This window comes from Polyodon spathula, chromosome 1, assembly GCF_017654505.1.
Source record: "Polyodon spathula isolate WHYD16114869_AA chromosome 1, ASM1765450v1, whole genome shotgun sequence".
In the NCBI taxonomy this organism is placed as follows: domain Eukaryota; kingdom Metazoa; phylum Chordata; class Actinopteri; order Acipenseriformes; family Polyodontidae; genus Polyodon; species Polyodon spathula.
This window is the reverse complement of record NC_054534.1, coordinates 89,324,128-89,336,895: the sequence shown is the minus strand read 5'-3', so window position 1 is coordinate 89,336,895 and position 12,768 is coordinate 89,324,128. Positions and strand designations below refer to the sequence as shown.

Below are 12,768 nucleotides of genomic sequence, written 5' to 3'. Positions count from 1 at the left end.
AATACATTTTTATTTATTTATTTAACTATAATTAATATTATATTTTAAATTCCACATTTACTGGGATATGATTAATTTAAATTAACAATAAATCAAACAATCATCATACATAAATCTATTAAATTATAATACACCATATAATACAGTACACTACACTATCAAGCAAACTACTGTAAATTAATTCATAATCTTAAGAAACTGCTCCCAATTGAGTATACTGCTTATTTACATAATACAATCATTGTTTAAAATCACAAAATAAATATCCTCAAATTATAACATATATTTAAAAAGTTAATTCTATATCTTGAATACTTCATTGGAAAATACAGTGGATTTGGTTGCCATCATGTGTACAAACATGGTTATTACATTATTTTCCAGCTTTCACTCAGCGTGTCAATTTACAGTCCAGTTTTAAAATATAGCAGATAATCAACAAATTAATCAGTCAATTGAATGGATCCTCCTCAGTACTATATATATATATATATATATATATATATATATATATATTATATATATATATAATATATATATAGTCTATAACAAGTAATATTGCAGTTGCACATATACTCAAATCGTGGTTTAGGTCAACCCTTAGTTTGGCAACTGAACTTGTCTCTATATGAAAATTTAATTTTTTTCAAAACTGACTGATTTACCTTAGTTTGGTACTACATATTGGTAATATATATTTTTTTTTTAATGCCCACTTTGTACAATTTATTTACTGTATGCAGGTTAAAAATTAAGTATATAATAAGTATTTTTATTTTACCCTTGTTGCTTCTATTTAAAGAACAGGGGACAGTATTAAACCACATCACAATCATTCTCCTTGCTCATTAATATTACTGATCATTCTCTTTTGTAACTGAAGATCTTTTACAAGATCATTTCTACCGCATTTGCAAAGATAGCGAGAGAGCAGGTTGATTTTGTCAGCAGATGTTGGAAGACTTTTTCTCCACATGACAAGAAGTTCATAAATCTGATCAGTCAGATTGTCTGGGATTCTGAGTTTAACAAGCTGGATGGAACTTCGGCGAATTCGAAGCGACAACACAAGCCGTGAGGCATCCTCCTCAGAGAGCTCACCTGATAACCAGCACAACAATGCATCGGAGAGGGACTCTGTAAGAGAAATACGTTGCTCTGGTTAAAAAACCTTTTATGAAACAGAACTTATTTCTAACATGTTTTCTTTCATCTAGGTTTGCGGTTTTTCTTTCTTACCTGATAGGTCAGAGGAGACTACTTTGGCACTTGCTGGTCTACTGATCACTCTCTCTCTCTAAATTAATAAACAAAAAAAAGAGATAAACTCACAATTTTAGATAAGGTATGTTATCTAAAGCAATCAATAAGTCCTAATACTATATCCTTATCCATTTAAACTGTTTCAATAAATCAACTCACTAATAAAACATTTTCAGTGCTTTAACAATGCTCCCCTTTTGATTTATATTTACCCATGCTTTAAAATTCTTGTGTATGCCTATTGCACTTACAATAAAATAGCATATATATATATATATATATATATATATATACACACACACACACACACACACACACACACACACACACACACACACACACACACACATATATATATATATATATATATATATATATATATATATATATATATATATATATATATATACACACACACTGTAGTATGCACCAGGAAAGTACAAGACCTATGATGCAAAATGTTAAAAGTGATTCCTCATATCCTGTAAATGTTCATCTTCCATTTTGTACAGATTACTGTGCCTGTTCAGTCTGTTTCTTATTTATAATTTAATTTCTGTTGCAATCTTTATTGTCATGTTTTATAACATGGTCCTTGACATCTACATTCTTGGCTTAGACATTCCTTCTTTTCACTCATGAAAACAAGGAAGTTACATACTAGGGACGCTGACACTGTCAGAACCATAACCAAAGCACCCCCTGTTCTGCCTCTGCTGTTGCTAAGGAACCTCTGAGTGTTCATTCCTACTCCCCCGTCTTAGCTTTGAGAGAGGGCGTAGGCATGGCCAAGCTTAGGTTCCCTAGCAACAAGAAAGGTTTCTGCTTGGTGTTTGTAATGTATTACATCATGGGTTTCCATGTTTGTAATCAATCAAAACATTTGCATTGATCTTATGTTGTGTTTTATTAAGGTTATTCAGATTCCTTAGCCAATAATCTCATTTCATTCACTAATAGAAGCAGCAATTTTAATTGTATACCAGAAATAGCAAGATAGAAACAAAAGCACTCTCTTTCCATGTCAATTGAAAAAAATTATATTCTGGCAAACATGCCAGCTAATCACAGTTGGTGCGTGACTGCATATTCCCTCTGCTTCCAGTCATTAGTTAGTCATGTTGGTGTTCTGAGGTAGCAAGTTTCAGATCACATCAGACATAATTTATGCTAGCAAGAAAGTTTGTGGGTTTATTCCTGGTAGACATAGACATGCAACAAGATTTCAAGTTCATACATGTTAAAAGCCAACAGCAGTGTGTACTTGTTGAAACCACAGAATAGCATTCTTGCTTCACTACAGTAGGATGTATAATTATCCACTGGCAGTTCAGATATGTGCTTGTACACTTAATAGTAGCTATGCTTTATCACAGATAGGCTTTTGATCTTAATTACCTTTGGTAGAGTTAATGGCAGCTTGCACACAGGGTCTTGTCGTGCAAAGTCGCAGGTAGTCGTGGCTATCTGATCCTTTGTTAATTTGTAAAATATTGCCATCCCCTTGTAATAAGGCGAGCTGTAGTTACCAAACTCATCTACCTCCTTTAGACATAGTTCCAGTCTATTCTTTCTCTGGGAGTGGAAAGTGAGCTTTTGGAACTGGGAATCACGGTTGCCATTTCCTGAAAGTAGGGGCAGTGTCATGTGTTGCAGAACTTCAAAAACATGACCTTATTTATTATTGTCTCAGGCAATAATTACTCTTGAAGGTTATTAACTTGTTAAATAACGTTGAATCAGTCATTATTAACATAATTATCAATGGTCTAGACAATTATTTCTGCTTAGGAGAATTTGGACTATTCTGTTATCAACTGTTCTGATTAGAGGTGATTAAATAACGGGAGGGAAAGAGTTACCTTTAGATATCTTAGGCGCTATAAATACTGCCTGTAGTTCTATGAGAATCATGTTTTGGCAAAATTAGCAATATGAGACTACGTCTAATATAAAGAATATAAATTAATACATTAATACATATAGAAATCAATGTGCAATGTACAGCCTCCCACTTTCTGTGAAAGGAAAAAAAGGCTTTCAACTTTTAAGTTATTTGTATGAGTTGTTAGTTCCTAGTGTTCCTTTGCAACATTATGGGTTTATTTAATTTGTATCCTGTAATTTCCATCCTATTACAAAAACAAACAAATAAATAATATCAATAAACCTATTTGAAATAAAACACAAACGTTATGTTTACATATACCGTAATTAAATACAGTGAGGTCTGCATCAATTTATTTCAATGGTCAGCAACTGTACAAATAACCATACACAGGATTGGGGTCAATGGGGCAAGACGTATCTCACAGGAGACAACAACAGTTAGTAGTGTGTTGTTTTTCTGTAACACTTTCAAATTGTAATTTTTATCATTGATATACTGTAAAACTAACAAAAAACTACTCATAGCAATAAACTACCTGCAACCAAGTTGTTTGTTGTTTATATGGCATTATATGGTTACAATTGTTTTATTTGAGTTGGACAATTAGCTTTTGACTTTGCACTTCCTAAAAAGTAATATCAGAAGAAAAAGAAAGGAAGAAGGTGCATGATTATATTCTATAACTACCAACCTGAGAAAGAGATATTTCCACTAAACTTTAGTATAAGTTGTTCTCCTTCTCGCATTGAGAGCTCATCAGATGGATCTGGTGGGCTACAGTATCCTTCCTCGCGTAGTTTCATCAACTCCCAGCTTAATTCTTTATAGGGCACTACTGCAACCACAGCATGGCTTGGCTTCTCTTTTTTACGATATAACACAACATTAACCATGGTGTGACACATGGCTTCTTCAAGATCATTGATGAGAGTAATCAGGAATGAATTTTTCACAGAAGAAGTCATTCGGAAAACAATCAATCTGGAAATCATGCGTACATATAGATTGTGTTAATTAAGAAAATCAACCTGTCTTCATGATCAAACTCAAAGTCCACAATCAAAGCAACTACTCAGAGTGAGAAAGAAAGAGCCTCAGTCTCTCTTGTTGCTCTGCTTCCTTATAACATAGTTTTTCATATTTTAAGACTTGGTAAGCTAGGGTGGGGGTGGGGGTACAGATAGGTTAGGAAATTCATATAAAACAAATTTTATCATCTCTCATCCAACTTCATCGCATCATTTAGTACCAATCCAGGTATCGGAATACAAACAATAATGTGTTACTCTTACATACATTTCCTTAAAATAATAAATAATAACACTGAGCAATTGAGAATTATACCAGTCTATAAGCAAATGCATATCTATGCAGTATAACCATTTCATTGACTGAGGGGATTAATACTAAAACAATGTGTATCTAATACTTTACCTTTCTATGTGTTCGGACAGCTCAAAAGCAACAAGTCCATTCAGGATGTTCCTTACTGTAATGTCCTCCATGATAACCCACTGTTCTTCTTTGGACTTATACCCGAGTAATATCAAGTATTCATTAGCTGTCTCTCTGGACTTCTTTACAGAGGCACTCATTGTCCTGCAGTGTTTTAAAAATGCAATATAAGATTTCAATTAAACATATCCACATACAGTAATTATACTGCCCAAGATGTTCATTTTACGTAAAAAAAAAACCAAAAAACAAATACGGTATTAAAATTGGAATAAAAAAATACATTTAGAAAACCCTTTTTGTTTTTACTGTTTTAGACATGTTGTATTCATTTATTCTCATTTTTTTCAAAGTACTGTTTAACCCAAGAAATATAATCAACTTCAATTCAGCTTTTCAGAAAGATTTTTAGATACTGTAGTTACTAAGAAAATATTGATTCAAGAGGAACAGCAATAATGGATTACACAGAAAACACATAATATAATATTAATCAAATACATATTAGAAAAATGCAGCCCAGATAAAACTTTGAGAATTGGACATTTGTTTACCTTGTGCGATGAATAGGAGTGCTCTTAGGAACTGCAGCACTTGCTGGTCTTGCATGGTCTGTATCATCTCCGTGCTTCTTCTGGTCTGGGTTTGGGGGACAGGGAAGAGTAAACGTGACAGACTTCCGAAATGGCTGCGGTGAGGGATGTATGATATGAAGTAAGGGACTGGTAGACACAATAGAATGATATGTATCACTCTTTGACTTCAGTGTAGACAGAACTGTTGCATCAACTGGCTGGACCTACAACATTAGTTGAAACAATATTAGAAAAACCATCAGGCAATTACAGGTAATAAAAGTATTATTTACAGAAGCAACATCAGGACAAATGTCATGTTTTCTTAAGTATTAATCTGGGTTGCAGCACAAGTTACCTGATAATAGTGTTTGAATTCCCCCCACTTATTATTGTCATTTCATTTTGTTTGGCAATTGTCATACATCACACTATATTTTTAAGTATGTGCCCATCTACTGCAAATAACATATTATATCCATAAGAGCATTGTTACAATATAACAGCCTTAAATCTTTACTCAAATGCACTCAAAACAGTTACTTCAATAAAGCCACCACTTTTCCAAAGCTAAGAAGTCAAATTAAATATTTGCCACCTCATGAGTATGTCATGGTTCATTCTCAACTCACAGTGTCAGAACTATATTAAATACAAAAGTTTTCTTACCATTGACTGCACAATAATGGGTACATTAAAAGTTGCTGGCAGATAGTCCAGCGAAATTCTTGTATCCATGCTTAGCTTTATTGATAGTCCTTTTTTGGGAACAGTGAAGTTTTCTTTGCGTAAGCATGAGACCACTGAAAACACACCAAGCTTGTAGACTTTAATCTCTGCAAATGAACCCTAAAATGATTAAAAAAGGATATGCTTGGTACTAAAACATGTATTACATTTAAAGAATTTAAAGATGCTTTTCACATACGATATCAGTTCTATTTTCACTTTCCCTTCCGAAGGTCAACAGTTTGTCTGTCAGCTAAGGGCACAGTTCATATATTTTTGTTTTCACTGAAATCTGACAAAACAGAAGCAGATAGAATTATTTTACAGTATAATAAAAGCAACTGATGCCTAGCTATCATTTGTGTTATTCTCTGGAAAGCTGCAATTCATTTTAATTGACTCTCAGTAAATTAGGTTTTGGAAGCAAAATTTATGTTTTTAGTTTTTGAATTATATAATAATTTCAGAACAGGAAGAATTCGTTGCTGTTCACAATTAATAATTTTACTTCTGTGGCGAATGGCTTACCAGGGGATGAATATGGCCCACTTACTACAAAAGCTGATAGTAAATGTAATGTTGGTTTAGTTTTGGTAGTCACCTTTGATAAAAATAAAAAAAATAATAATGAAAAATAATGAAAAATAAATGTCTGACCCAGTTGCTATGCAAGATAATTAATAATATCTGAGGTACCATTGCATTTGTGGGTCAGATTGCATATATTTGATCTGCACAACGCCTGGAGGATAATATGACTGGAAAGTCCTGTTGTTTATAAAGACATGTACAACTAACTTGCAGTGTCGTTTGATGCGCTGCTGTTACAGAATTGAATCTGTTCAATCTTGAACAAAGAAGACTACGCAGCGATCTGATTCAAGCATTCAAAATTCTAAAAGGAATTGACAATATCTACCCAGGGGGCTTTTTCAACCTGAAAAAAGAAACAACGACCAGGGGTCATAAATGGAGATTAAATAAAGAGGCATTCAGAACAGAAAATAGGAGGCACATTTTTACACCGAAAATTGTGAGGGTCTGGAACCAACTCCCCAGTAATGTTGTTAAGGCTGACACACTGGGATCCTTCATGAAGCTGCTCTGATAAGATTCTGGGATCAATAAGCTATTAATAACCAGAGGAGAAAGATGGGCTGAATGGCCACCTCTCGTTTGTAAACATTGTTATGTTCTTATGTTCTCTGTCTGTGAGATGAGGGGAGGTTAATAGCTCTATGACCACGAATGTCGACAAGCTCAGCTCTTTTGCATAGTGGTTAAGATGCTCGCTTGGGGACTGCATGGTCGATGGTTTGCCAGACTCAGCCCTGTTACACACATTTACAACCAACTATAATAATCACATTAATAAAACCAAATGTTATTTACAAAACTGAAAAAACGTAATACATTTAACTATTTAGACAGGTAGTTTACAAACCTTTTGCCCGTTGTGGGTTCCCTCAAAGGAGACAGGATTTATGTAGCTTGAATGTAACTCATCTTCAAATACCTTCACCAAGATATCACGATAATTTCCCCTGTATCGAGCACTAAATGGTATGGCAATGATGATTGGAAAGGGTATTTTTATCCTGGAGTCACAACACTGAATGCTGATAACATTGCTCACCAGTTCTTCAGAGTCTGACACAACTAGTGAACTCATGTTATTCACAATTCTACAGGTCAGTTTCTGTACAACAATAAAAGGTGCTGTAACATAGCAGGCATTTTGTAAATCACTGCTGTCTTCTAATTCTGCCAGAAGCCTAAGAAAACAAGATTTAAGAAAATCTTGTTTAGAAGTTAGACAAGAAAGAGAGATTATAACACAAATGCATTAGTTAAAATTCCTATGCTGTTATACAGAGTCACTTAAAGAGTGAGCCGGCTTTATTGGCAGATGTAAACACAATTGATTGACAATAATTGATTGCTTGCTCATTTAGGAAATAATCTGAAAACTTTAACAATTATGTGTTGTCATTATGGTTAGTTTTTTTTTTTGTTTGCTTTTTCATTTATCTCTTGCTGCCTCAGGTAGTAACTTCACCTACCCTGTTACAATGGCTACAAGAACACTTGGCTACACAGAGAAAGACAGATCTTTCTTGCAAAACACCTGGAATATTCTGGAAGCGTGCTAAACAGAAAGCATATCTGAGAGAGAATTGACACTTAAATCTTGCAGGTTAGCCAATTCATACTACCTACATAATGAAGGCCTTACAGATGTATTAAATAACAACAGGAGTTGGAAGGCTATTTTGGTGGATGACCAATGCTGTAGATTTCAAATGTCATGGTGGGTCCTTGGAGCATTACACTGCAGCAGGGTTTTTTTAATTGGGCTTTAAAAAGCAATGCGTATGAAATGTCACAGTTATCTTAACCAATGTATTCTTCCTGTTGAGATACAATTTGTATATCATATATAATTTCTGTTTCAGTCATCATCATTAGTAATCAAGACATGTTTGAGCTCTCTAACAGAAAATTATAAACAACTTGATGCTAAACAACGACAAGAAAAAAATGTTAAGTCAACTGTGATATTAAAAAAAAAAGACCTATAGTGTGAATCATCTTGCAAAGTCATGAGTGTAAACATCGTTTACACAACTAATTTAGCAATATAAATAGTGGCCGGTATTAATAACGCCAATCAGATATTTTTTAGACGTGTTTCCACGGGAAAATGATGTGTATGGTAAAAGTCGTCAGTATTTTGATTGTTTGATTTAAAGATCATTAAAAAAGATCCAATTAATGTAGTTTATATGTAGCTAATTAGTTTGCTTACGTTCTTTTGGACCACCCTCTTGGGTCTTGACTGTCTTTTCCTTCCTTTTCATGGTATTTTTCAGATTCTTTCTTACCATCCAAAGTGTCAGTTTTTGCTGAATCAATGCCATTTTTTCTTGAACTGCTGTCTTTCACTGCCAGCTCAGCATTCCTAACATCATCTGCTGTGTTGCTGCCTTCCTTTTGCTTTGATTCTCCCATTTGTGGGTTCCAGTTTTTATTGGCGCTTTCCAGCTGCAAGGTTCCCATAGTCTTTCCTTTCTCTTTTTCATGATCAGATTCACTTAAAGATTGCACTGACATGCTTTCTTCTCCTTTTGACGACAAACTGGTTGTGCCCAATTGTTGTAACTGTTCATGGTCAGGAGCGATATGATGGCTTTCTATTTGCGATGCATTCTGAATAATGTCAGGGTTTTGATTTGAATCAACATAAGCACATGTTACACTCAATTGAGGAGATTGTATGACGTGAGCAGTATCTACCTTACATTTCATCTCATACAGGCTGTTCTTTGTAGTGTTTAGATCCCCAACAACAGCATTTAATAAATTCAGAATTTCCTTTAAGTGATGTTCAAATGAACTTTCTGAAAAAACAAAACATGAAAAAATGTAACTTTATTTAAAATGTTTCCCTCCAAAAAAAAGATGTTATATGACAAGTAGAATTTATTTGCTGTAGACTCTTGTTAGGCTTCCAAATCTGTATCCTGTAATGTAAAGGATAATGTCGATGTTTGATATACAGGGTCATCAAAAAGACTTCCACTGAAAGCACGGTAATGCAAACTACTTTTAATTAACTGTTATCATTTTAATATTTACTTTACTTGCTATACCTCAATCTTGATTTTGAATTAGGTGATATAGGTTGTGCATCTAGTTAAGCATTTTTAATAATCATTAAAAAACAACAACGCACCAATATTCTCAGAAATGGATTAACTTGGTTAGTAAACTTGACTTTTGTAGACACAGGCTTTACAACTACCATCATAAAATGTATTTGTCTGAAGAAATTAATTAAATGTATATATATATATATATATATATATATATATATATATATATATATATATATATATATATTTTCTATATAATAATGTATAATGTGTATGTATGTTTACTTCTTAGAATTACAAGTCACTATTCTGACTTTCCAATTATGTTTTAATACTGTATTTATTGTATTTATCAGGGAAGTATTGAAAATGTGCCTATGGCAATTCTGCAGAATAAAGTATATTTCATTTTGTTTAAACTTATGTCTCCCTGTAAATAAATAAATTTTAAAAAGTGAGTATCTGAAAGTACTTTAAGATATCTTTACCTGTCTCACATTGCTTGTTATCACTTAGACTTTGCTTGCAAAGTACTGCAGACAATATTTCACATGTAACTTGCAGTGTCTCCTCAGCAGTCACCACTTTCTCAAAACAGTAACAATTCACATCTTTAACTAGGGTTACCAACTCCTGCAGGCTTGCTTTAATGTCTTTGGTATGGCCAAGTTTCTCATCTTCTTGAAGAAGTGGTTTTAGTGAGTGGTTTTTCAGCTGAATCAAGTTTAGCAAATGGTCCACATGGTCTGACCCCTTCCTGTTTTTTAGCTCCTCCATTGTAATTTTTATAAGCCTTTGGAATGCCAAAACCAACTATAAAATCACACGATTTTTTCCAAAGCACAATTCCACCTTTTGGCTGTCCTGCTAACAATGACCAACTTCATTCAGCTCTGTATAGTGAAAAGCTTTGCTCTTTTGTTCTAGTTTAGATCTGTAGTTGTGTATGGTTATGTGGGTTGCTATTTACTGTCCAAATTGTTTTAAAATGTTACCAGGGTTACAAGTAGGAGTGGCTATCTCTGAATCAAATATTTGTTGTTGTCCTTCAGGAGAAATACATTAACAGATGGATTAATTTATCAGGGCTAGACCAATATATCTAGAGACATTACTATGTATTGCACCATATTTCGATGTGAGAAAAAAAAAGAAAACCAAATATAAGCAGTCATGATGTTTAATTTTAAGGTTATTCTCTACTAGTTTTATAGCACTACCTTTTTTTTTACAAGGGTATAAACTGTCCCAAAATGTTCTGTTGTATTTTTTTTTTTTTTTTTTACAGAATTTAACTGAACACATTTTACTGATAGAGATAGATTAAAACAAAAAAAGGAAAACACAGCATTTGAAGTCTTATGGTATTACATCATTTTAGTCATGCATTGTATTGTATTTTTTTTTATTAATATTAAGATCAAGCAGAATTAATTACTCTTAGAAAATTATTTTGCTGAAAATATCTGTCCTTAAACAGGGTCAAACATTTTTCAACACATTGTCCAATTTGTTATACATAGTAGTTTACTTGTATAGATCAGATATAAATATAAATAGCATTAAATGGTTTTCAAGAGTTATTGGGTGCTATACTAGTATGATGTGTACATATTTCAGGTTAGTAAGAAAACATAATCAAAACTTATAGAAATGGCCAGTTTGTACATGACCCCAAAGATACCCGTGAGAGTAAGAGGTTTCGGTATGGTTGGAACCGAAGAACATATAACACACGGAGAGTCCCTTTGCTGCTCGGAGGACCACGTTCTTGTGGCCTGGGAGACTCAGCTACCCATAGGGACAGAAAGGTCGCAGACCTGGAATAAGAAAGATTTAGACAGGGCCGGCACTAGGTGGCGACCTCGTGGTCAAGTTCAAGCCGGAGTCCGGTACTGGGTCAAGTGCCCCGAAGGAATCTGTCAATATGAGACAGTTTAGAGGCCAGAATTAAGACAGATAGCTGCCTAAAGGAGAAAGAGCAGGATAGAGGGTCTACGTAGAGGCAAAAGCGCATAAGCTGTGAAAGTACAGCTGTGGCGGTGGGTCCCCCCTGGATTCCCGAGAGAACCTCTGCCATGTAGGCATATGGGTGGCACAGCCAAAGGGGGAGTGAGCTTTACTGCCTCCCCAGAGGGAGCACTGTGCGTTGCTTGCAGTATAGAAGGAAGAGGAGGAGGGAGGAGGAGGAAGAAAAATAAACGCAAGACAAAGTTCAGAAGTAAGAGTCATGCTTATATAGGTGAATATAGATTGACAGATATGATCACCAAAGAGAAGCTCCCGTTCTACCCACGAGAATGACTCGGGAGTCAGGTTTCAAGATTGAGCTCGGAAGCGGAGGCGGAACCTTGCTACCCAGAACTACGCACGTCAGGCCTGATCCGGGCTACGCAGGAGGAGTGGATTGAGACAGGATTGAAGTACACCCGACAACCCCGAATTTTGCATGAAGGCTGACATTTAGACATAATACAGCTTTGAAATGTTCCAGTAAAAGTTTTTTTTTAAAAATGCTATATTTATATATATTTTGTAAGAGTTTTTTTTTTTTTTTAAATGCTATATTTATTTATATATGCTTTGTAAAAGTTTTTTGGTTACATATAACTGTTTATCTGTTAAGGGAAATTACTGCTATCTAAGTTTTCATTTTTGTAGGAATAAATGTTTAAGCATCATCTTTGCATACATTATAGAAAAATTATGATGGCAACAGAACTCAGAAGCACTGGATGATTACAACCTCGTAACATGTAAGGGGTTTGTTTGGCGTCTTTAAATTTGCCCTTCAACATGTAAAGACTTGTATGACAGAGCTTTACATAAATGTGTATACAGTAGATAATTGTTTTCAGATTTGATGATTGAAATACACAAGGGTTAAGGGTATCTGTTTGTCCTCATTTCTGGAAACTGGAATTACATGGGCGGGAACAACATACCAAGTTTGTAATTAGATAGATATTAATATGCCCCAAGGAAAGACCATACAAAGTTATTATGAAGTATAGCATTTTACCATTGTCGTATCCATTTGATTCCAGAATGATTGAATCTTAACCATTTTAGGAGGATCATTTTGAGTTCAGTCAGAAAAAAAGGCTGATATATTTAGGCCAGATTTAAAAAGAAATAATTACTAGAAATAAAAATTGTTTTAGCATAATTAAATCTGCACAAAAAAGCAGCAAATCGC

General features: G+C 34.2%; 1 protein-coding gene across 2 annotated transcripts; it reads right to left on the bottom strand.

The window, feature by feature from the left end:
- Window positions 1–212: 212 nt before the first annotated feature.
- Window positions 213–10,495, bottom strand: dthd1 (death domain containing 1). Of its 2 annotated transcripts, none has more exons than XM_041265108.1 (10): window positions 10,058–10,495; window positions 8,723–9,314; window positions 7,358–7,688; window positions 5,854–6,033; window positions 5,164–5,408; window positions 4,589–4,753; window positions 3,846–4,135; window positions 2,662–2,888; window positions 1,240–1,297; window positions 213–1,137 (listed from the first exon to the last, which is right to left on the bottom strand). In XM_041265108.1, the coding sequence occupies exons 1-10, from the start codon at window positions 10,344–10,346 to the stop codon at window positions 833–835; spliced, it is 2,682 nt and encodes an 893-aa protein (XP_041121042.1). In that variant the 5' UTR covers window positions 10,347–10,495; the 3' UTR covers window positions 213–832. The 2 variants fall into 2 exon arrangements, with proteins under 2 accessions (XP_041121042.1, XP_041121050.1); XM_041265116.1 differs by having other exon boundaries at window positions 8,723–9,437; window positions 10,058–10,137.
- Between the last annotated feature and the right edge of the window lie 2,273 nt (window positions 10,496–12,768).

Excerpts from the sequence above, each read along its gene's own strand:
- dthd1 (XM_041265108.1), bottom strand. The coding sequence starts at position 10,346 with ATGGAGGAGCTAAAAAACAGGAAGGGGTCAGACCATGTGGACCATTTG. Across the intron at positions 4,754-5,163 it reads ACTCCTATTCATCGCACAAG|GACAATGAGTGCCTCTGTAA; the intron begins GTAAACAAATGT and ends AAAACACTGCAG. Across the intron at positions 1,138-1,239 it reads AGTCTCCTCTGACCTATCAG|AGTCCCTCTCCGATGCATTG; the intron begins GTAAGAAAGAAA and ends TTTCTCTTACAG.